The sequence below is a fragment of the Gossypium hirsutum genome, chromosome A03 (genome assembly GCF_007990345.1).
Source record: "Gossypium hirsutum isolate 1008001.06 chromosome A03, Gossypium_hirsutum_v2.1, whole genome shotgun sequence".
Lineage (NCBI taxonomy): Eukaryota > Viridiplantae > Streptophyta > Magnoliopsida > Malvales > Malvaceae > Gossypium > Gossypium hirsutum.
In genome coordinates this window covers 71,813,718-71,840,995 of record NC_053426.1, presented here as the reverse complement: position 1 = coordinate 71,840,995, position 27,278 = coordinate 71,813,718, and the positions used below count along the sequence as shown (strand labels likewise).

Sequence of the window (27,278 nt, the reverse complement as noted above, 5' to 3'; positions counted from 1 at the left end):
AATTAACCGTCATAATTGATGCTCATTATATGTACATGTGCATGTGTGAAAATTTCATGTTTGAATTTTGTTAATTGTAAGTGAATTTTATCAAATAGGACTTATGTGAGAAAATTTAGAAATGTGCTAGGCAAATGCAAAGGGGCCTATTAATGCATATTGTGAAAATGATGGGTTTGCATGTCAATTTACCCAAATTAAGGCATAGTGGCTGGCCATGCTATGAGTGGAAACATGTCACAAACATGTTTTGTTAGTGATGGATGTTAGGAACAATAAAATAAGGAGTATGGGATACAAAATATATGCCTTTTATATTAATAAATTAAATGTTAAATGAATAAATAAAAAGGGGCTTATGTGAAAAATCTTGAAAATGTCATAGGTTAATTGGTAGTGGCTAAAAATTGCATGGTTTGAAGCATGAGGGACTTGCATGTCAAACATTCCTTTTTCTTGGTAGTGGACGGCAAGGATGGGCATGAATGACACATTTTGGCATTTTGTATGTTATATTTTAGTTAAATAATATCAAATAGTTTTATAATAAATCAAGCTATTATATGTCATAAGTTATAAGAGGAATTAAATAATTAAAAGGGTGAGAAAAACAAAGTTGGGTCTTTTCTTCTTCTCCATTGCCGTGAGTAGAAAAGAGAAAGAAGGGAAAAAAAGCTTGAGACACATTTGGCCATTAGCATAGATTGATTCTAAGGTATGAGTTTATGTCATTTTTTTTGTTGAAAACTTGTGAAATTGAGTTTGTATCTTAGTTCTATCTTAAACCATGAGTTATTCTCTTGGATTTTTTTTTATGGAAGCATGTACGGTTTTGTATAGAAAATCCTATGTTTGAAATTTGTTGTTAGAAAAGGGATTAAGAGTACTTAATAGACTCCATGAGGTTAAATTTCACATGAATAGGAAATTGTGAACTTAATTTATGAGCTAGATGCAATCCCTTATAAACCCCACGTTGAATTTCGATTTTGGTCAAAGAATGTGTATTCGGCCAAGTTCTTGATGAGTTAAATTTGATTGCTTGAAGCTTTAATTTGTAATTAGTCATTAGGTGAGTTTTAAACTTGTCAAAGTTGATAAATTGGGGGTTTAAATGGCTTGTTTATATTGTTAAGTTGGTTATGGTGATTTCATCAAATGATGGTTATTAATGATTTTGATAAATTGACCAAAGTGTAATGATAAGTGTGAATTATATTTGATACGTTGCTCATGATTTTGTTGATTCGGTTATGTCATGTATTTAATGGTGGTGGTATAATGTTTGTGCATTATATGCTAAAATGACTTTAGGCTAAAGGGGTAATGTATTAGTAAATTCGGCAATGGAGGCTAATTTATAGAATTTTTTGAGAAATTTATTATGTGTTATTTGAATGCCGAATATACTCCCAAATTGATGACATGAATTGTTTGTAATTTTGAGAAGTGGTAAGGTGAATATGCCAATTGATATTTCTTTAAAAATATTAGTATAGCATTCGCCATATGTAAAATGTCATAAGGATGGAATTTATGCTATTTGTTGGTAGCCTAAATCCATAAAGGAGCATTTGGTTTTGGTCTAAAGGATAGTGAATTGTTGTTGAATGGCCTCAAATGAAATGTGTATGTTATAAAATGAGTATTTGGGCAGGCTAATTGATTGAAAAGTGTTTGAAGCATGTTTGGGTGGAACCTAATTGAGTCCTTGTGACTGTTTTAATTGTAGTAATCGGCTAAAGTGGTTATTGTGTAACTATTTATATATTTTTATTATGATAGCCGAATGTAACATAAATAAGGATGTGAATAAATTGTAGTTTCAGAGGTTGTTAATGAAGACATGAGTGTGGAAGCATTCGGTCAAAGAAGAATGGTTGTATGAAAGTAAGATTATAAATGTAGTAGTGCCTTGTAAAGTGCGTAAATTACATGACTTTGATAAGTGTTGCTTGTGTTTTGAGACTTATCAATGTTTTTTTTAAATGTGCCGAATGTGATTTTTGTTGAATAATAGAGATGTGATAAGTTGAATTTGTTTAATTAAGCTCAAGGACAAAAAGGGGCACAAATTTCGGATAAGGGAAAGAGGAAGTAGCTGAATAGTCGATTCGTGATAATTCGATAACATCCGAGGTAAGTTTTAAGTGATTAAACGTTGAGTAAATTCAATTATAATAGGACATGATGAGTTGATTTAATAAGATATGATGTGGCCATGATATGTTCTAAGCTCAAATGGTAAGTTCTTAAGTGTTTGAGCTTGGGAATTTAAGGGTAATTTGAAATAGTCTGCTTAGGACAGCAGCAGTAACGTGACTTTAGAAAATCACCATAAATTTATGGATTTGAATTAGAGGCTTAATGAGACATGAAATTAAAGCTTAATGAGTCTAGTTTCTTATAAAAGAAACTGTGTAAGTAAAGGAATTTCCGATAATGAGATACTTAAAGTTGTGTGAGACAGCGCAGAATGACACTGTAATCCTCTGTTCTGTTTTTAGAAAATCATTATAAATTGTACAAAAATGGTTATAAGATAAAATTTATATGCTTAGACTCCTTAATGAGTCTAGTTTCAAATGAAATCAAATACAACACATTTTGAATTCTGTAAAATGATAAATTTGATTCGTAGTGAAGAGTGGTCAGATTAGTCAAACAGTGAAACAGGGGAAACTTTAAGAAAAATCTGGTATTGATTGGCCAAACCTAAAATTCTGAAAATTTTATGGATGGAAGATATACGAGTCTATATTCAGGAAAAATTAACGGCAAGTGATTTGGAGTTTTGTAGCTCCGGTTATAAATAATTTAGTGACCATTGCTCAGGAAAATAGCTCGTAGTGAATATGTGATTTTGTTGTAAACATGGATAAAACTTGTTTTAGTTGCTCATAAGCTATTGATTAAACCCATACTTGAATTCTAAATCGTGATATTGTAAGCTTATGAGTATTCGAATATGAAATGATAGTATGGCGTAAAATTGAATTATTCATTGGAAAGTGATGGATGTAGATTCGGCCAAGACCAAGTTTGTACATGATAGTATATGTGGTATGTGAAGTATATTTGAATAAATGTGAAAGTGTATATATATGTGATAAGGCCTAATGGCCGATGTGATGAATGTGAAAGTGTATATATGTGATAAGGCCTAATGGCCGATGTGATGAATGTGAAAGTGTATATATGTGATAAGGCCTAATGGCCGATGTGATGAATGTGAAAGTGTATATATGTGACAGGGCCGAGTGGCCAACGTGATGGATGTGAAAGTGTATAAATGTGATAAGTCCCGAAGGGCATTTGTGTCAGTACTATATCCGGGTTAAAACCCCGCAGGCTTTATGCGAGAATATTATCACTGATTAATGTCTGTAAGCTTCGTGCTCGTACTATATCCGAGCTCTAAAGACCCGATGACTACGTGTGGGGATTTTGTCCGGGTAAGACTTCGTAATAAGAATTGCTTATAAATATATTCAATGCGAAAGGTTAAACAGGTATGTACTCCAAGTTTATATGTGAGCTTGATTTGCACTAAATAATAAGGTAGTTATGTGATGCATACGAGAGCAATCTATGAGACTATTCCTATGATTATGTGACATCGGATCAGTGTGAGAGGTTATGTGAAATCATACGATATATCTATGTCACATGAGCTCACTTTTATGTGAAAGTTTATCTGCCTATTGTATATGATGAGATGTGCATATTCGGTAAAGGGATGGTATGCCCGAAGGAAGAGTGAAATAAAAATACGAACAACTATGTTATAATTTGATTGTTATCTGTTGACACTGCTTAAAACTTACTAAGCATTGTAATGCTTACTCCGTTTACTCTGTTTCCTCTGTTTTATAGATCTCATTTGGAAGCTACAGGCTCGGGGATCATCAGCAACTAGTCACACTATCACTATCCATTGTTTGGTACCGCTACGTTTTGGATTATCTTATGGCATGTATAGAATAGACTAGTGGCGGAAGAATATTTTTGGTTAATGTATATAAGCCATGCGAAAATGTGACACGCTGGATTCGGTCGTAACGTTTGGGCCGGGTTTGGGGTGTTACATTTAGTGGTATAAGAGCCTGGTTGCAGCAACTCGGCTGTGGATCGGATCCGAACGTTATTCATAAAATTTTGAAATCTACTTCCATGGAAAAACACTGAAATTGATTTTGTGGAAATGTTAGAAAATTCTTTTAAATTTTGTTTTCAAAGTGTACAAAGAATAAATTTGAATTCCTAATTTCTGAAGAAGTGGCACACTGAATCCCCGATACCAAGTCTGTAAGTATTTCTGTTACTCATACTACACTGTATTAAGATATTACTGTAGATAGAACTGAGACCATATCATGACATTATAGCTAGGGCAATACTAAAAACCCTAGAATACTGAGACTATAGCTAGGTTATGATTCTGTGAAAATAGAAACTTTAAAATACTATATCTGCATAAAACATATGAATAAGTACTAAAATTTTTGAATCGAGATCTTGGTAGTTATTGTAAAGTGTTGATATGGATTCTAAGGGTAAGTGAAGTCTGCCACCTTCGGGTAGTGATAACTCGGGGCTTGGGATTGAGGCACTGGCCGAGTTAGTAAGGAAAGTGGTAGAAGAAGTATTGGAGACCAAGGTTAAGGAAATTAGGGAAACGCTTCAAGCAGGGTGCTTGGAGTGTAAGAAGAGGAAGGATTCTAGTTCTCAGAAGACTGAGCCTAGTTCTGCGAAACATGTTAAGACACGACCAAACTTTCCAACCTGCAAGAACTGCAACGGGCGTCATCCGGGTGAATGTCGTAGGAAGACAGGAGCATGCTTTAGATGTGGGTCCAAGGAGCATCGAGCTCAGGATTGCCAAGCTTATTTTATTTAAGTATGTGTTACGAGTTGTATGCGTGCTTGATAAATGTTTATTTACTTTGGTAATTAGATGTTCTGGGTCGTACTAAGAATTATTTTTAATCAGAGTGCGCAGCAGAAGTATAGTGGTTTGACTTGAGTAATGCAGTTAGTTGGTAGTCTGAAATTTCGAGGACGAAATTTCTTTAAGGGGAGTAGAATTGTAACGCCCCGATTTTTGGGCCTGAAAGTATTGGGCCTTGAGTCTAGGTTTGGGTAGAAGACAGCCTAAATAATTTGGATGTTATTATTATTTCGTGTGTTTAGTTTAGTAATTAAATAAATTACGAAGGGTTTATGGTGTGGGAAAAAGCCCAGGGCTCGGCCCATAGCTTTAGCAAAATTCTTAAATTTTGCCTCTTAAGGGAATCTAGGCAGTAGGCCTTATTAATAATTTGGGCTGAGCTTTAGCGCAAACAAGCACCTGGCCCAGTGGCTAAGCACGTTAAGAGGGCATGGGAGGTGCCTGGGTTCAAGGCACGGCGTGTGCAAATGGTTGTTTGTTTTAGTATTCAGGTTACGATTGGAATAGGGGTTAAGAGGAGTTGCGAGCATAATCTAGCACAAGGAGCGCCGTGGCGCAATGGTAGCAGCGTGCTGGGCAAGCGGTGAGGGCGCAGGTTCGAGTCCTTACGCGCGCGGATTCTGTTTTATTTTTAAAGCGGGCCAGAACTGAAGCAAATAAGGATTATAGATTAATTGTGAGAAGGTTATGTCATGAAAGGAACTTCGGTGCAGTGGCAAGTAGCGTATGTGTGTTTAGAAGGTCGTAGGTTCGAGATGTATAGCAGACGAAATTTTGTTTTTATTTCGTAAGTAACCGAAGCTTCAGCAAGAATAGATTAAGATTAGTTGTGACCCTATTATGGTGTAAAGAAAAGCTTGGTGCAGTGGCCAGAAGTAGGATATGGAGCGCAGGGACATGATGAGGTCTGGGGTTCGAGTTGTTATACGCGCGAATGACCAATTTTGTTGTTCACGTGGGGAAGAGTTAGAGTTTGACCGGCTTGAGTCGATCAAGCGGTGGACTGCTGCTGATGGTGTAAGGAATTTGGATGGGATTTAAATTGGTGGTGGCTGAAATTTAGGAGCTGATAAAGGAGATTGGTGGTGGCTGAATGTTAGACTCTTGAGGAGCAAGAGTTGGCCGGCCAAGGGTCTTTATTATAGGCAAATTCGGCTAGGTCTATGTGCCATTTTTTTCCCTTTCCATAACCGAATATTATTTCCTTTCTCCCCTCTCTTTCATTCATCTTTTCTTTTTCTTTTTCCTCTCATAGCCGAACTTATACTCTCCCCTCTTTTGCTTCTTGTGTCATTTTTCTTTTCTCCATTGTTCCTCAAGTGGCCGAATCTACTATCCCTTTTCCTTCTCTTCTTCTCTTCATTTGTTTCCCTCACATCTAGGAGGCCGAATCTTTCTATAGCAGAACCCCTTTCCCTTTTTCTTTAAAAAGCCGAAACCTTCATACCTGTGGTGTAGGAAGCTGAATCTTTGGCTACTTGAACCTGTTTCTTCTAACTACGGTAGATCGGGATTAATATCATAGATAGGAACACTCTTTTGGGTAGAACAACGATTGGTAGGTGTTCGAACAACTTTTGCTAGTTACTAATGATTTAAGGTAAAAGTCAAAACCCCTTTAAGGGTGGCTAACGTTGGGACTAAGGGCATTTTTGCCTCTTTCTTTTGGTTTTGTATGCGCTAGCGTGGACAAGGGGGCATACAGCAAAAGGCTTGAAGGTTAACTTGGTTGGACATCTAGATCTAGTCCATATTTTGGCAAAAAGGTAAGAACTTTAGGGCCTAAGGCAATATTGGCCGAATATGGTAAAGGGACTAGTACATAGTTTGTTTTTGGATATGTAGACTGACGTTTTAGTAACTCGATTGTATGCAACTCGTGTGTGGATCTCACCAACATATCGTTATAGATCAGGTGTGTAAACGACACCCACTAGTAGACTAGATCGGCAAAAGCCAAAATGCCGAAAAGCCAGCATTTCGAGATCTTGCGAGCGTGCGAACGCTTATGGGATTGTTTGTATTGATAATTTTGGTAACTTCAACGGTAAGATTGCAGAGTGCGCAATTTCGTGCACTTCGGTATATTTGGGCTTAATGGGCTAAAATTGGGTAATGGGCAACGGGCCCATTTCGGTAAAAACGCTCGATAAGTGTTTCTGTTAATATGTTAATAACTGTAATGAGCATGAAACCCTAAAGAGACTGATAAAATTACTGAAATATCTCTGTAAGGTAGAATTACCGTAATACCCCTAAAAGGGTAAGCTTACGATTACGGCCCCCGAGGGTAAATAACTGTTCTTACGCTATAATCTGACTGTCTTTCTGAAGCATGCCTTGTTAATTATATATATTCTACATACATGTCATACTGCATGGGGTTGGGTTTTGTTATGGGGGAAGAACCCGTTCTGGTGGTTGTGTTACATATTCAGATATAAGCAGCTTTGCTGCGGATTATAGTTAGTGCCGCAACCGGTGCTAACACTGTAAGTGTAGGGATGGCGTGGGTGATTTATTCCCCACAGGAAGTGTAGGGATGGACGGAGGCAAGTACAGGGTTGGATGGGGTTATCATGCATTAATCATATGAGACTATTTTGTTATGGGCCAACTGTATTGAAATGGGCCCAATTGTGTTAATATGGGCAAGGCCCAATATATCTCGACTTGTAATAGGGCTACAGCCCAGATTGATACTGATATGGGCTAGGCCCAGTATACTCTGATATTGTAAGGGGCTATGGCCCTGATTAATATTGATATGGGCTAAGGCTCAGTTAACTCTGATTTCTGAATAGGGTTTAGGCCTAATAAAGCTTGAACTGATTTGGGCTCTGGTTGGGATACTTTACACACTAGTTTTCCAAACTCACCCCCTTTTTCCCATCTTTGCAGGTGAGCTTTAGATCGGTGGACTTGAAGTTGGAGGGATTTAGAGTGGCCATGTGGACTGTTTAAAATAAGTGTTTATACCTTCACTTTTATTTTAGATTATTTCCTTTATGTTTTCGGGTTTTTAATTTGTAATAAAGCCGCTTTAATTATTTTTAATTGTTTTTAGTATGTTTTGTTAGCTTAGATATGATATTGTTTTAATTGTTTGAAATTGAATAGCTCTAGGGCACATTTTAAAAGGGTTACTTGATTTCAAAATATCGCGATAACAAAACAAAGCTTCCGTAACGAAAACGTTTTTAAAATTAATAACCTTTTTAAATGGTTTTAAACGAATTGGTTTTCCATGAACAATCACACAGTTAAAGTGTGGCAATGGTTGTGTGCATGTCTAGGATTGGATCCGTGGAGAGCTGGGTACTTAAATAGTCTAATTGACTCACCTCCTCTTTTCTGGCTCCCTACCTGGTGCACAGCTTCCATTCACTTTAATCTATAACGAGGATATTCTTTAAACACTAAGAAAGACTTTAGATAAAACATGACTTTTCTAGTAACGCTTCAATGTGACATGCCGGATTCGGTCGTAACGTCTGGGACGGGTTTGGGGTGTTATATTTTTTTAATGCAGTATATGTTATTTCTTAATTCAGCAATGTATCTGTATTTAATAAAAGTTACGCATTTTGATACCTGAAGATAATAGTGTCAACATTTTAGTGTTTAATTCGTATTTAAAAGTAGACCTAAAATCTGAATTAAATCATATCCATAGGGTTGTACCTTGACAAATTAAATGCAAAATTAAACAAATTTACAATTAACACCAAATTTATTCTATTAATAAAATCATGAAGGTTCAAACTTGGTAAACTATTTGGTCCGTTCCATTAACAAAAACTATTAGTTGACCAGTTTGACTGTTAACCTCGCTGACATGGCTACGGAAGCCACTAGAAACTACTACATGACAGTATGTTGACATAACATGCCACATCAGGAAAAATAATTTTTTTAATCTTCTAATAATTTTTTTAGTTTTGCACTCAACCAAAAATGAACTTGACAACCATTTGTCTAGATTCATTTGAATACGAACAATCATTTGTCATGGTTCACTCTATAGATACATTTTAATTATTTTTAAAAAATTTTGAAGAAATATTTTTAAAATAATTCAATAAAATATTTGCTATAAAAAATTAAAAAAAATTGATGGCGTGGCATGCCCACGTTAGCATACTGCCACGTGACAGTTTCTAATGGCTTTTGTCAACCACGTCAGTGAGGTTAATGGTTAAACAGTCAACTGATGGTTTCCATTAACGGAAGGCAATTGATTTTTTTTTTTCATTGAGGGGTCAATTGAGTGCAAATTTTCCATAAGGGCTCAACTAATATTTTTACTTTGCTGTGGGCTTTTTTTTACCTTAAGCCATATTTTTTTAAAGTGATATATGTGTTATTTCTTAGTTTAGCGAGGTACATGTATGTAATAAAAGTTACATATTTTGATACCTGAAGATAAGTATGAACTTTTTAGTATTTAATTCGGATTTAAAAGTAGATTTATTGATTAACTTTTAATAAATTGACCCTAAAATCTGAATTAGATCGCATCCATAGGTTGTACATGACAAATTAAATGTAAAATTAAACAAATTTACAATTTATACCTAATTTATTCTATTAACAAAATCATGAAAAAATTCGAACCTAATAAATTAATTGGTTCGTTCCATTAATGAAAACTGTTAGTTGGACCAGTTTGACTGTTAACTTCACTGACATGGCTAACAGAAGCCACTAGAAAATGTCACATGGTAGTATGTTGACATGGGCATATTGACGTGGCATGCCACGTCAACAAAAAGTAAAAAAATATTTTTTTCAAAAAATAAAATATTTTTAAATAATTAAAATTTGCATTTAGAATGAATTTGTACAATTAAATTGCTATCAAGATTCATTTTGGATTATTGCAAAGTTTAAAAAATTATTAAAAAATTCTAATATATATAATTTCTTGTGTGCAAACTCACAAAAATATTGTTAAATATGACTCCTATTTCAGTCAAATTTGAGAAATAATCTTCTATTTAAACTCTATTTATTTGTTTCAATCAAACTCTAATTAATTTAGATTATTTTATTATCATTTGACCTATAAATTTAACCTATAAATAGGCTCTTTTACAACCTTAGAAAATACAACCATTAGATATTAGAACTCATAACACATTTAGAGAATTTTGTGTTTACGTTTTGAGGGTTCTTTGTTTTTTGGGTTTTTAGGGTTTATTTTTATCTTCATCTTTTGCACTCTTCGTTCTTTTACCATTATAGTAAAATTACTTTTGCCCAAGGTTTTTTATTCTCTTTGGAGAGGTTTTTTTCACTTTAAATTTGTGTGTTCAATTTCTTAATTTCTTCCGCTATTTTTACTTATTTTTTTGCTTAATCGGGTCGATTCCCAACTAGTGGTATTAGAGCTAGTTCAATTTTCATAGATCAGCCCTTTCAGAGATGGCAGCAACAAGGTTTGAAATTGAGAAGTTCGATGGTGTCACCAATTTCAATCTGTGGTAAGTTCGGATGATGGCAATTCTAGTTCAAACCGGCTTGAAAAAGGTTGTTACCGAGAAAAAGCCTGAGAATTTAAATCAAACATAATGGGAAGAGCTTGATGAAAAAGCCTTGTCTACAATCCACTTGTGCCTTGCGAATACGGTATTGCAGGATGTATTGATGGAGAAGACCTCATCCACATTGTGGAAAAGGTTAGAAACACTTTATGCAACTAAGTCTCTGGCTAACTATTTAGTGTCGAAACAACGTCTATTTACATTTCACATGAATGAATGTGAGCTTCTTAAAGATCACATCAGTCAATTCATTACTCTTTTAAATGACCTAAAGAATGTTGAGGTTCAGATTGACGATGAAGATCAGGCTATGCTATTATTATGCTCTTTACCCCATTCATACAAGTCTTTCAAGAAGACCCTAATTTATGGCAGAGAAAAACTCTCGTTCGAAGATGTGAAGGGTCATTTGTTGAATAGAGACAAACTCGATAATGAGTTTGGTTCAGATAGCAAGGAAAATAAGCAAGCTTCTATTTTGGTAGTATCAAAGAAGCGAGACAAAAGGTATCGTTATTGTAAAAAGTTAGGTCACATCAAAGCATATTGTTAAAAACTACGAAATAAAAGAGTTGCTAAAAGTAACGAGGAAGATATAGCCGGTGCTCCGATGACAAATGTGATGATTTTTTGTTAGTGTCAACGAGCAATAACTCCAAGCTTATGTCCGAATGGATCCTGGATTCAGGATGTTCTTTCCACATGCGTCCTAATAGAGAATAGTTCTCTACATATAGTTTGGTTGAAGGTGGAGTTGTGCGCATGGGAAACGATTCATCTAGTAAGGTAATTGGTATTGGTATTGTTAAAATTAGGATGCACGATGGAATGATTAGGACACTCTCAGATGTCAAGTATGTGCTTGATTTATGAAAGAATCTCATCTTCTTAATTATTTTAGGCTAGAAAGAATGCAAAATCAACATCGAGTCGAGCGGCATTAAGGTATTTCGTGGAGCTCTCATTTTGTTAAAAGGTAAAATGATCAGCAGTCTTTATATTCTGGAAGGTTCCACAATGACCGGTGAAATCAGATGTCTTTCGTCTATTACAGAGTCGAAGCCAACTCATTTGGAGCGGAGGCAACTTGGTCATAGGGGGAAAAATGTATGACCGTTTCGTTGAAGAGAGGTTCTCTTTTGGATGTAGGTTTTGACAAGTCAGGGCATTGTGTTCGTGAAAATCAAACATGAGTTAGTTTTGATTTGGCACTGTATAAGTTGAAGGCTAGAAGTCTTCCAGTTACTAAGCATATATTCAACTCAGTTATTTCCCTGCGTAGTTCAAGATAGGCTCGTGGCATGGCGTTGTGGAAATATGAGTCAAGGTGGAGATTTGTTAAGTATGACTCCTATTTCAGTCAAATTTCAGAAATAATCTTCTAATTAAACTCTATTTATTTGTTTCAATCAAACTCTGATTAGTTTAGATTATTTTATTATTATTTGACCTATGAATTTAGCCTATAAATAGGCTCTTTTACAACCTTAGAAAATATACCATTAGATATTAGAACTCATAACACATTTAGAGAATTTTGTGTTTACGTTTTGAGGGTTCTTTGTTTTTCGGGTTTCGAGGTTTAGTTTTTATCTCCATCTTTTGTACTCTTCGTTCTTTTACCATTAGTAAAATTATCTTTGCCCGTAGTTTTTTATTCTCTTTGGAAGGGTTTTTTCATGTTAAATTGTGTGTTCAATTTTTCAATTTCTTCCGCTATTTTTACAATCGTATCGATTCCCAACATATATTATTTACTAAAACAATTGAGCCCTTATGAAAAAAGTGCACCCAATTGAGCCCTCAGTTTCATTAATGAAGATTGTCAGTTGACTAGTTTGACCATTAACCTTGCTGAAATGGCTGACAAAAGCCATTAGAAATTGTCATGTTTTAGTATGTTGATGTTGTCATGTTAGCAAAAAAATAATATTTGTTTCCAAAAAATATTTTTTAATAATAAATTTTTTATTTTTTTGCAGATTTGAAATATATATTTTAATTTTTAATTTTTTTTTATAATTTTTGAAGGTTTTTTAGTTCTCCACTCATCGAAAATGGATTTGGACAACCATTTGTCCAACTTCATTGGAATCTAGAAAATCATTTATCTAAATTTAATATATATGCACATTTTAATTATTTAAAACATATTTTATTTTTAAGAAAAAATTTTCTAAAAAAATTTAAAATATATATTTTTTTTAAAATCCAAAAAATACATTTTAAGAAAACATTATTTTTTTGAAAAATATATATTTTGCCACTTGACAATTTCTAATGACTTCAACTAGTCATGTCAACAAGGTTATGGTCAAAACGGTCAACTTATAGTTTCCATTAAGAGAAGGGGTAATTGATTTATTTTTTATTTTTCATAAGGGATTAATTGATTTATTTTTTTATTTTTTTGCTGTGGGCTTTATTGTCCCTTAAACCATATTTTTTTAATGTGGTATTTGTATTATTTTTTTTATTGTATCTATATTTGATAAACGTTACACATTTTAATTACGATTTAAAATAGATTTAATGAAAGCTAATAATTAAAGTTAATATTAAAAATTAACAATCAACCCTAAAACCTAAACTAAATCACATCCATAGGGTTATACTTGATAAGTTAAACACAAAATTAAAAAAATTAGAATTAACACAAAGATTATTCTATTGATAAAATCATGGAAAATTCAAACTTAATAATATTAATAGTTAATTTTTATCAAATCAACCTTCTAAAAAGCTAATATCAATACCTTTGGTACTAAAATATATAACTTTTATCAAATATAAGTATCAAATTGGATAAAAAAATTAACTCAAGTACCACATTAGAAAAAATGTCAAACTCAAAGTAGTAAAGTTTTCAAAACTAGCATTTATGTATACTAAACTTACTTGGCAATAATTTAGGTAGGTTTTATTTAAAGTATACTAAAATTAGAGTTAAAATAATTTTTTATGTTTTAAATAGTAAAATAATTGTTTATTTTTTATGTCAAAATAGTAAAAAATTTTGAGTTTAAATGATTGAGTGAAAGGAAAATCGAAAAATTGAAGGAGTAAAAATAAAAAATAAAAAGAAAGATTGAATATATATAGATTGGGGTGCAGAAAATGAGAAAATTAATCTTTTCATTCATTATTCGATAGAATTGAAGAAAAAAAAAAGAAAAAAATAAAACTTTAAACGAATATTAAATCTCTTTTGCAATTTTTCCCATTTTATTATTAGAATACAATTTGAAATTATTTATTGTTATATCAGGAGGAAAATAAACTCATTTCTATAAATATTTTACATTTTGCCGTACTCTCTTTCTACACTTACACATTTTCACTCATCCAATCGCTCTTTACATGGATAGGATCATGCTTCAACTTAATTAACTAGTTATAAAAAAACTATTACTTTGTTTCAAAGATAATTAAATTAGACTTGGAGTGAGATTTTTCTCTATTCATAAACTTTAACACCCCTTCCCATCGAGTTCTTAGTTTGAAAGACGGGAGTTTCATTGTTCTTGATGCTCATTTGAAGGTTTTTTTCCCCTTTAAATAAAGTAGTTATCAAGGAAACTAATTAGTAATTAAATCATGTTCTAATAACAAGATTTTCATCTTCAAGAATTCAATGGAATGTTAAAACTTCCCGTTTGAAATTTTGGATGATGATGGCTTAGAAAAATGAACTTTAACAGTGAGACTAATTATAACAATGAGAAAAATAAACCTTGAACCAATTGAAAGCAATCAGACTCAACCATGACACTGTCAACGCGCATAGACCAAGCCATGATAGCGCCTCCTTAACTGCCATCGTCTCCTGCCAAAATGGGGTTCAAATGAGCACCAGCCAACAAGGACACCCCACGAGTCTCGAAGAGCAGCATCCACATTGCACTTCAAAGTACCCTCCGGTGGTGGCTGCCAAAACGTAGCAGATTCTGAGGTAGCAGGCCGCCGCGGCTGCACTCGTTCAAACAACCCATTGGCCTCCCTGCAAGTAAGCATCCACAAACAACACAATATGAGAAACCAACACATCCTTTCGCTGCCAACAGAAGAGGTTACGATGGAACCAGATACTCCAAAGAATAGTAAGAATCCGATCCCTACTCTGCACAAAATCACTATCAAACAGTTGTTCAACGAACTTGTTAACGAAAACCTGAGAAATAGAAAGACTAGCGAACCGCCAAATCTGAACAGAATGAGTACATTGAAGGAAGACAGCCTCTAGATCCTCAGTGTCACCACACTGGGCACAATCGGGAGATATAGACAACCCCTTATCCAACAAGCGAGCCTTGCAAGGAACGAAATTGTGCAAAAGACGCTCTTTGACTTTCGGAGCTACTGGTAGGCGAATTGAAGTCCAAGGAATTAAGCCAAACTTGAGCCTAGGCTTTTTTTATTGAACCGCAGCTAGACTCACGGACACTATTCCAGTATTTTTAATATAATTTACAATTAAAAAGTATTACTTTTCAACTCTAAAAATCTAAGAGTAAATGTTTAAGTAATAGTAAATACAATTTAAGAAGAATATTCATAATGAGTTTAAAAAATATAATAATTTAAAATATTTCGATTAATTCAATTATTTATTTAAATTTATTCAATTGAAATTTAAAGAAGGTGTGCACTTGGGAGGCATGAAAGCAGTAAATGACCTATTGCCATGCAGAGGCAGTGTGGCTCAGTGGCATTTAATGTGAAGATGCTATGATAAAGAAAAGATAATGAATTGCAAATTGTTATATGGCGTATTTGGAAGAATTGTAATTTCTATATACTTTAGTGTGTATTTTGGAGTAGCATAAATATTATTAATGGTTCTTATAGTTGGGCCAATCAATTTGTTTCGTGGGGTAGGGGCCTAACAAATTCAATCTATTCCTTACACACATTATTGAGAATTGGGCTTGTCTGAATTCTAAAGGTTTGATCAAATGCGAGGATGATTCAGTTGCTGTAAGTTGTTAGGGAGCTGTTCAGTGTTCGAAGCAAAATTATGAGTTATCTTGGATGGATTAGGTATTTTAATCGATCGGGGTTATGATTTTATATTAATTAAGATTGACAATCTTGAAGCGGCTAAAATTATTCAAGAAAAACTTATAGAAAAATCCAATTTGACTTAGCTTAGGAGGATTCTTAGTTTACTGTCGCAGTTTGTTCATTAAAGTATTTAACATGAGGAGATAATCAAAAGGTTGATAATCTAGTCAAGCTGGCACACGAGGGAATTTATGAATTGAGAATTTTGTAAGTATTCTCGTTTGAGAGTTCGGGCTAGCTTTTGTATCTTGTTTTTATTTCTTGCTTGTCACCAGAAAAACAAATAATGGAAACTGCTATTCGCGAAGGTGGATATGAAATTATAACTTAAAAACTAGGATTCGTATTTGTTTCATTAATTTATGTATCACATTATGCTAACTATTAAGAAATGTATTTGTTATACAAGTTTTAAATTTTAAATTTATTTATTAAAATCGCATGATTAACAATAATATATTTCTTTTTGTTTATAAATTTATGGTTTAATACAAAATTGTGTTTAAACTTTTTTTCTTAATTTAGTATATAAGCTTAACACTTTTTCGTTCAAAAAAAAATTAGACATTTTTTTTTCTAATTGAGTATCTAAGTTTTTTTTATTATGTAATTTGGTATCTAAACTTGACATATTTTCTTAATTTGGTACCTAAGTTTTTATTGCCTAGTTTGGTACGTAATATTGTCAAATGTTATATAAATTACTCTAATATACTAACAATATTAATTTTTTATGATGGAGCAAAAATAATCAATGTATAAGCAACATATAACAAAAGAAACAGAATTGCCTTTTTATATATTAAATGTTCTATTACTTTTAGTTTATTTATTTTTAGTTTATTTTCTTATATAACATATTGAATTTCTTTAATTTTGGTTTTTTAAAACTCTTGTTTTCTTCTTCAATATTTATTCATAAAGCATAGCTCAAAGCATAATTTTTTAATACGAATTTTCTCTAATATTGACGATACTTTTATGAAATTGAGGACATTGTGAAGACCAATCACACTTTAAGCATGAAATCCTTCCCTAATTATTCTTGCCATTAGCAGTCAAAGTAATCGCAGGCCCAATGAAAAGTAAACTTTAAGATATTGTTTAGCAAAATAGAGGAAACTCCAAATAAATGCAATAACTCTTGCCCTTAAATTACATGCCATCTACCACATATTAGTCATATTTTAGCTATTTGGTTCCTTCATAAAAAAAAAACTAACACAATTATTGTTTTGAGTAATTTATATAACATTTGACAAATTTAGGCATCAAAATTAAAATAAAAACTTAAGTACTAAATTAACAAAAATTAAATTAAATTACCAAATATTATATTAAAATTAAAATTATATATATTCATAGCGTCCAATTCCATTATAAACTCTAAGAGTTCGTTTGTTTACATGTAAAAGATTTTACGGAAGCCATTTTTAGTGAAAGAAACGGAGCCTTAGTATAAATAATTTATAAGAAATATTATGTAATTTAGTTAAACAGTTAGTAGGTTAAAATGTATGGGAATTTTTTCTCATAAATAAAAAATTCAAGATTATTAAATTAAAATATATTTATATTTTAAAAATAAATGTTATATCCTAAGATTAAAATACTAATATTATTGTATAAAAATAACATTTGAAATTTAAATCATGTTTGATGTGCTTGGAAAGTTATAACGTATTTAGATTTGATTATAATTATTTGTATTTTTTTATAGATAAGAGAAGCAATACACTGCCTTAAATCAATTTATTCATACATGGGAATCACCTAATATGTCTTATAATAGTAGCCTCTTAACATGAGGTGTAGGAACATCAATATAAACTAAGTTAATATCATTAGAAAGACATGGTTTAGTTAGCCAATCAACAGCCATATTCCGTTCTCTATTCACGAATTGGAATTTAATTGTTGGAACCTGATGAGACACTTCTTTGATTTTCCTAATAAGAGTCATTGAAGGTGTACTTCTAGAGCATTCCTTAATCATATCCACAACCATCATTCAATCAAATTCATTTATCACCTTAGTGTAACCTCTTCTTTAAGTTATTTCTAATCCATGTAGAATCATCCACAGCTCAGAAACTATAGTTGAACCCTCCCAACAAGTCTTTAAATCCCTACAATCTAGTTACCAAAAGAGTTGCGTAATACACCCCCAACCGTTGACTAGTTTCCATTGCTACTAACCGCTCCAATTTTCACTTTTCACATAAGAATTGAAGAAAAAAGCTTGATATTCAATTACATTAAATTTAATGAGACTTATTAATTACAATAATATGTAATATATGTGTAATTAAGAGTAAAATTTAGGAAGAAGGTTATAATAAGATTATTTAATATTTGGAATAGTTTGTCTTTCTTGTTATTGAAGGTATATTAAATGAGGGAAAAGGGTGATTCCTTAGCATTATACATGTAATATTCAAGTAGTGATGGCAAAAATCATTATACTTGGCGTGCATCATATCATATATACGAAACCTTTTTAATGTAAATTATTAAACATTGGGTTGACCTCAACAACGACATAGTCAATGTATAAATGAATTGAATTACATCATTTTCTAGGACGTTTAATTGCAAGATATGGATAATGAAAGCTTTAATTTTACGAAATCATTTATTTAATTGCAAAAATATATTAAGAGTGTGTATAACTTTGGGTGTCCACGAATATGATATCTATATATAGATAAATATATGTATTTAAACATTTCACCTTCTCTACAATAATAGATGCATTACACGGGCATTTATGATTTATGGCTTTTATATACCATTGACATTTTAATTGAAATTCATATTATTACATTCTTCACTGACTAATTTTTGTATCATAATCAACATCTTAATTTCTATTTAGTATTCTGATGATTAAAGTTGAAACCCTACTTTTTTGGTTAATTTATAATACACATTTATAAAAAAAAAAAGTTACATTGATTGAGGGGCTTAAAATTCAGATGATTATTCGATTTTATCCTCAATATTAATTGCACTAAAGAATAACAAATTAAATAAAGGGAACCTACATGCCAATTCCTTCTCACATTTATTCATACCGTTAACATAGCAACTACATTTTATTAATACCATTTTGCTAATCACTATTCTTTTAAGGATTCTCAACATATTATATCTACACTAATATTTAATTTGATGCCATAAGTTAGTGAGATCAACTTCACTAAAATTTCATTTAACATTAATTTAAATCAATTAAAAATAGTAATTTCAACCTAAAATGCATCAAATTAATTTTTTTTTTACAAAAAAAGCCCACTTATACTTTTTCATAAATTACTGGTAACTTTTTTTTTATCTTATAAAAAATAAATTCTTTTTTTTCTCTGATAAAAAACAAAATCAGGTTAAAAAAAACTATTCACTCTTTTTTTTTAAAACCCTTTCTAACTTTTAAATAAGAGATAAACATACTTCAACGCATTCAAATTTATGCACTCGTACATCAATAAAAAAAACATAAGATAAATATATAGTTTTTTAACATGTTATTTTTTCTTTCTGTGTGTATCATAGGAATAATGTTAATAATATGCATAAAATGTTCATTATTTTTTTTCAAAAAATTCATCGTTCCTTAAACAAAATATTATAATAGTAACATTATCCAATTTCGGAATTAGAATATATTACTTAATCGTGTTAACCTATATACTTTTTAAGTTGTTGCAATATTAACAATATTAATAGAAATAAAATTCAATTAAATTAATTTGACATTTTGATTAAACAAATTTGTAAAAAAATAAGTTGTTTTCTCATTTAGATAAACAAAAATGTTTAACTACATAATAAACAGAAATTGATGTAGATATTTTACCATTTTCTTTGTGGGTTGATACATATATTATATCAATAAAAATTAAACATCCAAGAATTTTTCATGCAGAATCTTTAAATTTGATTTGTTGTGTGGATATAAAGTTAGAACATATATATATTTCAGCATGAATGAATGTCATGATCCCTCAAAACATGCTGTGGAATCTAAATCATGATTAAAAAGGAAAACTTGATGCCAACCTTTTCCTCTTCACCATTAATGAAAGAAAGAGATTTTCACATTATGAAAAAGTGAGATAATAACATGGAAGTAAACCCATTTCGTAACAGAAGGTGAAGAGAGTAAATAAATAAATCCAAAGGTAACAAAGGGAGATGAAAAAAAAGACCCCAAAATTATGAAGGTTATTGGTAGCCGTCATTCGTTGCACCATTACTGTGAAACTCTTTTGGGGGGGGGTGAATTGAATTAAAAAAAAAAAAAAAGATTAATCCTTTGAAGAGCCTCAAATTCTCTCTCTTTCTCTATCTCTTTCTCAATGTTTACAGCTTCCCTCCATTAAATGCAATTGCACCCTCTCAATACGCTTTGCATTAACTCTTTGGCAGCCACAATTTTCTCCATCTCTTCACTCTATCTTCTTCATCTTCATCTTCATCTTCATCTTCATCTTCTTCTCCTTTATCTTCTGCAACTTCATCTCCTTCGTATGTCACTTTGTTCCTACACCTACGCCCCTTAAAACCTACTTCTTATATATACCTTTATAGCTCAAACGGTAAAGGCTGCTTTCGCAGGAAAACCATTAGTTACAGGTAACGAGGGCTAGAAGCAGATCCGTATCTCCTCCTTTCCCTGTGGCTTTTCGAGGGATCTACTTTATTAGGTCTAAAATTTATATGCAACCAAGTTTTGTCTACAGTGTTTCAGTCTCTTTTTTTGGCCTTGATAAGCTCAAAATTCCCTTATGTTTTTCTTCATCTTACGTTTTGTATTTATTTATTCTGAAATGATGCAGACATAGCCGACGAACGGAAAAGGAAAGAGAGTTGGTTTGGAGACTGACAAAGAAGGCATAGTTGGATTCTCCGTGATCTTGGTTGGAACGTTACATATGAGAGGATTTTTTCAAAATCGTCAACATTTCAACATTCTTCTTCTATAGATTCTCTCCTGCTCCTACATTGGCACGTAAGAATCAGATATTCTATAAGGATAAATATACTATAATATAAGCTGAAGGGACGAGAACCTTTTCAGCTGCTAAAAGGAAGAACACATTGATATATGAACAAATATTGGATAGGGCTTTTGGGATTCTGAAACATCATGCCAGCCGGAGTAATGATCCCGGCAAGAAACATGCCGTCGATGATCACCGGAAACGGGAGCGTTAGTGGATATGGAACATCCTCAGGACTTGCACTTGGTCAGGTTAGAACTTAGAACTAAATATTTTTCTCTCTCATCCATCGCCTACCGTTTCAAATCTCTGATTTCTAAGGGATTCTTCTTAGTCTTTGCAGTTGTCATTTTTTGTGCTTAATCTCTTCAGATTTTCCCCTTTTTCGATATTTTAAGCCTTAACAGATTAATGGGTATTTCCTCGTATTATCTTTTCTCCCCATTACAGTACTTGAAAAAATAAATCTGTCTCTCCTTTTCCACTGTTTGGAACTCAAGAAAATGTGTTTTTCAAAGTGATTTTGGTCATATTTTGCTATTCCAAGCAAAATCCTTCTCGGTATTTGAGAAACGCGTAAACCCTTTTTTCGCCCATGAATCTAGCTCCCCTGATTCTTCCTCAGTCAAATTACTGCCAAAACATGCGTTTGTCGCATATAAATTCAGTCTACTTATCATATATAAATCTGTACACTCAAATCTAATTTGATTTTGCCTTTTGCTTACCATTTTTTTCCCCCTGAACAACCTTCGTTTTTTTTTTTCCATATGTGGGAGATGGGATTTTTATTTTAGTTTTTTGAGTGGGATTTTCTTTTTCGATTATGAATGTTAGATTGAAAAACCATAAGGTTCGGACTCTTAAAGATCTGTTAGATAATGTTCCAGCAGCCTAACAACATGATGGAAGGTCAACTCCACCCTCTTGAGATGACCCAAAACGCTTCTGAAAGTGAAATTGCTCGAATGAGAGACGAAGAATTCGACAGTACAAACAAATCTGGTAGCGAAAATCATGAATTAGGTGGCTCTGGAGACGATCAAGATCCTCGTCCCAACAAAAAGAAGCGTTATCATCGCCATACCCAGCATCAGATCCAAGAAATGGAGGCGTAAGCTAAAAACATTTTTAATTTAACTCGTTAATTTATTCAATATATGCTAAAAAGCTTCTTCTTTCTTTGAAAATTTTGTTCCTTGTTTTATAGATTTTTCAAAGAGTGTCCACACCCAGATGACAAGCAAAGGAAGGAGCTTGGGCGTGAGTTAGGGTTAGAACCGTTGCAAGTCAAATTCTGGTTCCAAAATAAGCGCACACAAATGAAGGTATAACTATATTTATAGTAAAATGTCAATGGGAACTAACCTTGCTAAGCTTTGCTCATTTTTGTTTAAACATCAATGGTTTTCTTGTACAGACTCAGCATGAGCGTCACGAAAACACACAGCTGCGAGCTGAGATCGAGAAGCTAAGGGCTGACAACATGCGATATAGGGAAGCTTTGAGCACTGCTTCATGCCCAAATTGTGGAGGTCCAACTGCTGTTGGACAAATGTCATTTGATGAACATCATCTCAGACTTGAGAATTCTCGATTAAGGGAAGAGGTATCCGATTATATTTTTACAACGTTCATAGTATTTGTTTTTGTAGTTTTCTAACGTTTGGATGGAAACAATGTAGATTGATCGTATATCAGCAATAGCTGCAAAGTACGTGGGCAAGCCAGTGGTGAACTTTCCTCTACTTTCATCTCCTGCGCTTCCTCGACCATTTGATTTCGGTTCACAACCTGTCACCGAGGAGATGTATGGTGTTGGGGATCTTCTCAGGTCTATTAGTGCACCTTCCGAGGCCGATAAGCCAATGATTATTGAGCTTGCGGTGGCAGCTATGGAGGAACTGGTTAGAATGGTTCAGATGGGGGAACCTTTATGGATGACCAGTCTTGATGGTACCACCTGTATGCTGAATGAAGAAGAGTATATTAGGACTTTTCCTAGCGGAATTGGGCCAAAACCTACTGGCTTTAAATGCGAAGCTTCAAAAGAAACTACTGTTGTTATCACGAACCACATTAACCTTGTTGAGATTCTCATGGATGTGGTAAGCTTTTATAATCAATATATATACCCGAAAAATCGAACAAGCCTCTGCAAGCAAAAAAAAAAAAAACACTAATCTTTGGGATTTTGTTTCCAAACTCAGAACCAGTGGTCAACTGTGTTTTCGGGAATAATTTCGAAGGCTTCAACTTTGGATGTTCTCTCAACAGGAGTAGCAGGGAATTATAATGGAGCCCTTCAAGTGGTAATGTGGATTTCTATGTTTAAATCGATAAATTGTTTTGATGACTATACCGATTAAAATTTTTTTATGCTATTTATATCCTCAGATGACAGCTGAATTTCAAGTTCTTTCACCTCTTGTTCCCACTCGTGAGAGTTATTATGTAAGATACTGCAAACAGCATGCAGAGGGAACTTGGGCTGTAGTTGATGTTTCTTTGGATACTATACGCCCCAGTCCCACTGTGAGATGCAGAAGAAGACCATCTGGTTGCATAATTCAAGAAATGCCCAATGGCTACTCGAAGGTAAACTACCCATTCTCAGATGCTTTATAGTCTGCATATCGCATTTGTTTTACTCCATTATGAAATGTAGGTTACATGGGTTGAGCATGTAGAAGTGGACGATGGAGGTGTTCACAATCTGTACAAGCAACTGGTAAGCTCCGGCCATGCTTTCGGAGCAAGACGATGGGTTTCTACTTTAGATCGACAGTGTGAGAGGCTTGCAAGTTTAATGGCTTCTAACATTCCCACCGGCGATGTTGGGGGTATAATATATTAATATTACAACACTCCTCTTTTACCTTACATATACTTTTTGGAATGCGATGCTTAAATTATGTTTGGACGATATATTTGCTTAGTGATAACAAACCAAGATGGGAGAAAGAGTATGCTGAAGCTAGCTGAGCGAATGGTAATCAGTTTCTGTGGAGGAGTTAGTGCCTCTACAGCACACACGTGGACGACATTATCGGGAACTGGGGCTGATGATGTAAGGGTGATGACCCGAAAGAGTGTAGATGATCCAGGTAGACCTCCAGGGATTGTGCTTAGTGCTGCAACGTCGTTTTGGCTCCCCGTTTCACCTAAGAGGGTTTTTGATTTCCTCAGAGATGAGCATTCTCGAAGTGAGGTTGTCTACTGAACTTTTAAACAACTCCATTTGCATTTACGTTAAATATTAGAAAACAAAACCATAAACTTGGTTTTCTCTTAAACACAGTGGGATATTCTGTCTAATGGCGGAGCTGTACAAGAAATGGCACACATTGCTAATGGTCGGGATCCAGGCAATTGTGTTTCACTACTTAGAGTAAATGTAAGTGTGTACTGTTTACCAACGTAATAACCGATTGAATTACGAATTTAATGTAGCTGTTCATAACATGCATGAAATGAATTTGTATAGAGTGCAAATTCAAGCCAGAGCAACATGCTGATTTTACAAGAGAGTTGCACTGATCCAACAGCCTCTTTTGTGATCTATGCTCCTGTTGATATTGTTGCGATGAATGTTGTCCTAAATGGAGGGGATCCGGACTATGTTGCTCTTCTTCCCTCGGGTTTCGCAATACTGCCTGATGGAATGACTGTGACTGACGTAGGAATGGCTGATTCCGGCGGGTCTAGTGGATCTCTTCTAACTGTTGCATTTCAGATTTTGGTCGATTCTGTGCCGACGGCAAAACTTTCTCTAGGATCCGTTGCAACAGTAAACAATTTGATTGCATGCACCGTTGAAAGGATAAAGGCATCTCTGTCATGCGATAATGCATGAACTTACCGCAGCTTTAAATCGTAGCTATCTTAGCTAGGTATGGTAACACAAACTTTTAAGCTTTTACAAACATTTTACCATCAAATGCCTTGTAGAAAGAAAATTGTTGATTGTTTTGTATATGCAAATATAAACCCTTTTCTTTTCCATGGATTTGAATATTTTGATTATCTATCTAACATTTATAATGTGTTTGAATGATGCAGAGACTAACTTAAGGAGTAAAAAAGGGAAGGTAAATTAAGATTAAGAACGATGGGGTTGAGGAATTCGATCTTGGAATTATAGAAAAGGAGGGGAGAAGTCAAGAACGCACCTTGCATGAGCCTCTTTGACATGTTGAACTTTTGTTTGGGAGTCAAGAAACTGACCTAAGCAAATTCATCATTTGTTCAAGAGTTAGAGGTTCGGGAATTGACTTCCCCCAAGAAGAAAAAGTGAATGCAAAAACTTCATATATAGACCTTTATTGTAAAAGGGGGATTTTAACTTAATGTTTAGGGATTTAAATTTTTGTACAAGTAATTGGATTTCTAGTGCCCTTTTACCTTATTCCCCTTCAATTGATTGTGTTTCTTGAATGAAAGTGTTTTGAATGTTTGTATTACTGTTCAGGAAGATTAAAAATTTTAATTTCATTTTCAAAAATGTTATCTTTATGTTTGACTTATATTCTCTTCCAAAGCTATAATATATATATTGTCATTGCACTAAACATTTATTGGTTAGATAAAATATTCTTCATTTTCATTTTAAGATTTTCTTAATATGCTTATTTTTTTTTTTACAATTCTTAATATGTTTTCTCTCCCTAGGTGTTTTTTTAATCTCTTCTTGCAATTTCTCCACATACTTGTGTAATAGCCTATTTAGAAAATGATAATGTGACACGTCAACCAATGATATGATAATACATTATAACACTTGGCAAGTATTAGTGAAAAATGAAAGATAAAAAATCTTTAAAATATATAAATTGTTAAGAATGTTATTAAGTGATGTTTAACATTTCACTTTTCATCTCTCTAAACCTTCCCACCTTTTATCTTTTTTAACCTTTCATCTTCTTTAAACCTTTTAATTTATTTATGTATTAGAATATGAAGATTCTAATCTCCCTATATATAGAGAGAAATATGCTACTTGTAAATATGATGAAAGATATAGAATGCAATAGAAATCCTCATATTCTCATATCCATCTTTTATCTATTATTTTTGTTTATAATACATTATTAGCACGAGTGCTTAAATTAATCTAAGAGCCTTACGTTTTTTATTAGTTTGGATTAAGGTAAGTAATACTTTTTATCCTGATGTCCATTATGATAAAATTACTTATATTTATTATTTTTTTAATTTTTTTAAGGGTTCCACTAATCCTGTAATTTGTTAGAACCTTCTACATAGTCAAATTACTTGTAATTTATTTTATAACTAAATTGTTGTAATTATTTGAGTATTTTTTTACTGTTATGTTATGCTTGAAAGTATTATTAAGGGATTACTTAAGTTTGCTTAAAAGTTTGTTAAGGAACTACTTATATTTATATTAAATTTATATTGTAGCTATATCATCAACGTCGAACTCTACAAAACTTGAATTTGTGGCTCTTGATATTATTAAAAAGAACTATTTATTTTGGATGTTAGATGCTGAAATACACTAAGATGCAAAAGAACTTGGTAAAACTATTGATGAAGGAAATGAAGCATCTAGTCAAGATAAGACCAAAGCTATGATATTTTTTCACCATCACCTCCATGAGAGACTAAAGGCTGAATATTTGACTGTTAAAGATCTGTTTGACCTTTAGAATAGTCTAAAAGAAAAATATGACCACCAGAAAACCGTAATACTTCCTAAAGCTTGCTATAATTAGTTGCATTTGAGATTACAAGATTTTAAATCTATGAGTGAATATAACTCGGCTATATTTAGAATCAGTTCCCAATTGAAATTATGTGGAGAAAACATAAATGATAAGGATATGTTAGAAAAAAACATACTCCACATTTCACGCAAATAATGTTGTCTTGCAGACACAATATCGTGAAAAAGGTTTTAAGAAATATTCTGAGTTAATATCTTGTCTTTTTGTGGCTAAGCAAAATAATGAACTATTAATGAAAAGTCAGGAGTCATGTCCAACTAGCTCTACTCCATTCCCTGAAGTGAATGTGACATCATATAATTGAAATAATAAAGACCACACTAGTAGTCATGGTCGAGGACATGGCCGTGGCCATGGTCGAGGACATGGCCGTGAATGAGAACGATGTGGTCGTTTCAGGAATACCCACCAGAAGTGGGATTATAGGGATGGAAAGAATGATAAAAATACAACTAGGAAAGTGGAAAGTTTGTGTTATCGTTGTGGAGGTAAAAACCATTGGTCCCATACTTTCCGTACACCAAAGCATCTTGTGGAACTATATCAACAATCATTGAAGGATAAATGGAAGAAAATAGAGACAAATTTTGTTTGTAAGAATGACAAAGATGATTATGGCATCGTTGGTACAACTAATTTGAAGTTGTTGATTTCTTCATGTAACACCCCATTACCCAACACCATCGCCGGAGTCGAGCACGAGGCATTAACAAACTTAAATTATCACTTAAACAATTTCAAACAATTTATTTCACCTTTCGTAATAAACTACCCATTTGCGTCACAGTCGCTAAAAAAATATATCTCAAGTTACGAAACTCGAAATTAAAATCTGTAAATTTTCCCTGAAACTAGACTCATATATCTATTTACTAATTTTTTTTCCAGAATTTTTGGTCGGGCCAATTAGTACAATTTATTAGTTAAAGTTTCCCCTGTTTCAGTGTTCGACTGCTCTGAC

The 27,278-nt window shown here is 33.1% G+C and overlaps 1 protein-coding gene and 1 long non-coding RNA gene across 6 annotated transcripts; one reads left to right on the top strand and one right to left on the bottom strand.

Annotated features, from left to right (window-relative positions):
• Positions 1 to 14,064: 14,064 nt before the first annotated feature.
• Positions 14,065 to 14,927, bottom strand: LOC121219962 (uncharacterized). Its single transcript, XR_005917035.1, has 2 exons — positions 14,669 to 14,927; positions 14,065 to 14,497 (listed from the first exon to the last, which is right to left on the bottom strand). It is a non-coding gene; the product is annotated as an uncharacterized lncRNA (long non-coding RNA).
• A 4,834-nt stretch (positions 14,928 to 19,761) lies between these two features.
• Positions 19,762 to 25,080, top strand: LOC107887397 (homeobox-leucine zipper protein HDG2). Of its 5 annotated transcripts, none has more exons than XM_041098839.1 (14): positions 19,928 to 20,199; positions 20,403 to 20,575; positions 20,691 to 20,818; positions 21,458 to 21,681; positions 21,778 to 21,895; positions 21,988 to 22,176; positions 22,253 to 22,675; positions 22,778 to 22,879; positions 22,965 to 23,165; positions 23,236 to 23,410; positions 23,507 to 23,778; positions 23,869 to 23,964; positions 24,055 to 24,460; positions 24,630 to 25,080. In XM_041098839.1, the coding sequence occupies exons 3-13, from the start codon at positions 20,714 to 20,716 to the stop codon at positions 24,421 to 24,423; spliced, it is 2,274 nt and encodes a 757-aa protein (XP_040954773.1). In that variant the 5' UTR covers positions 19,928 to 20,199; positions 20,403 to 20,575; positions 20,691 to 20,713; the 3' UTR covers positions 24,424 to 24,460; positions 24,630 to 25,080. The 5 variants fall into 5 exon arrangements, with proteins under 5 accessions (XP_040954777.1, XP_040954771.1, XP_040954773.1 ...); XM_016811624.2 differs by having other exon boundaries at positions 19,929 to 20,270; positions 21,461 to 21,681; XM_041098843.1 differs by having other exon boundaries at positions 19,762 to 20,199; positions 20,403 to 20,818.
• Positions 25,081 to 27,278: the final 2,198 nt, after the last annotated feature.

Excerpts from the sequence above, each read along its gene's own strand:
- LOC107887397 (XM_041098837.1), top strand. The coding sequence starts at position 20,714 with ATGCCAGCCGGAGTAATGATCCCGGCAAGAAACATGCCGTCGATGATC. Across the intron at positions 21,896-21,987 it reads ATAAGCGCACACAAATGAAG|ACTCAGCATGAGCGTCACGA; the intron begins GTATAACTATAT and ends TTTCTTGTACAG. Across the intron at positions 22,676-22,777 it reads TTGAGATTCTCATGGATGTG|AACCAGTGGTCAACTGTGTT; the intron begins GTAAGCTTTTAT and ends TTCCAAACTCAG.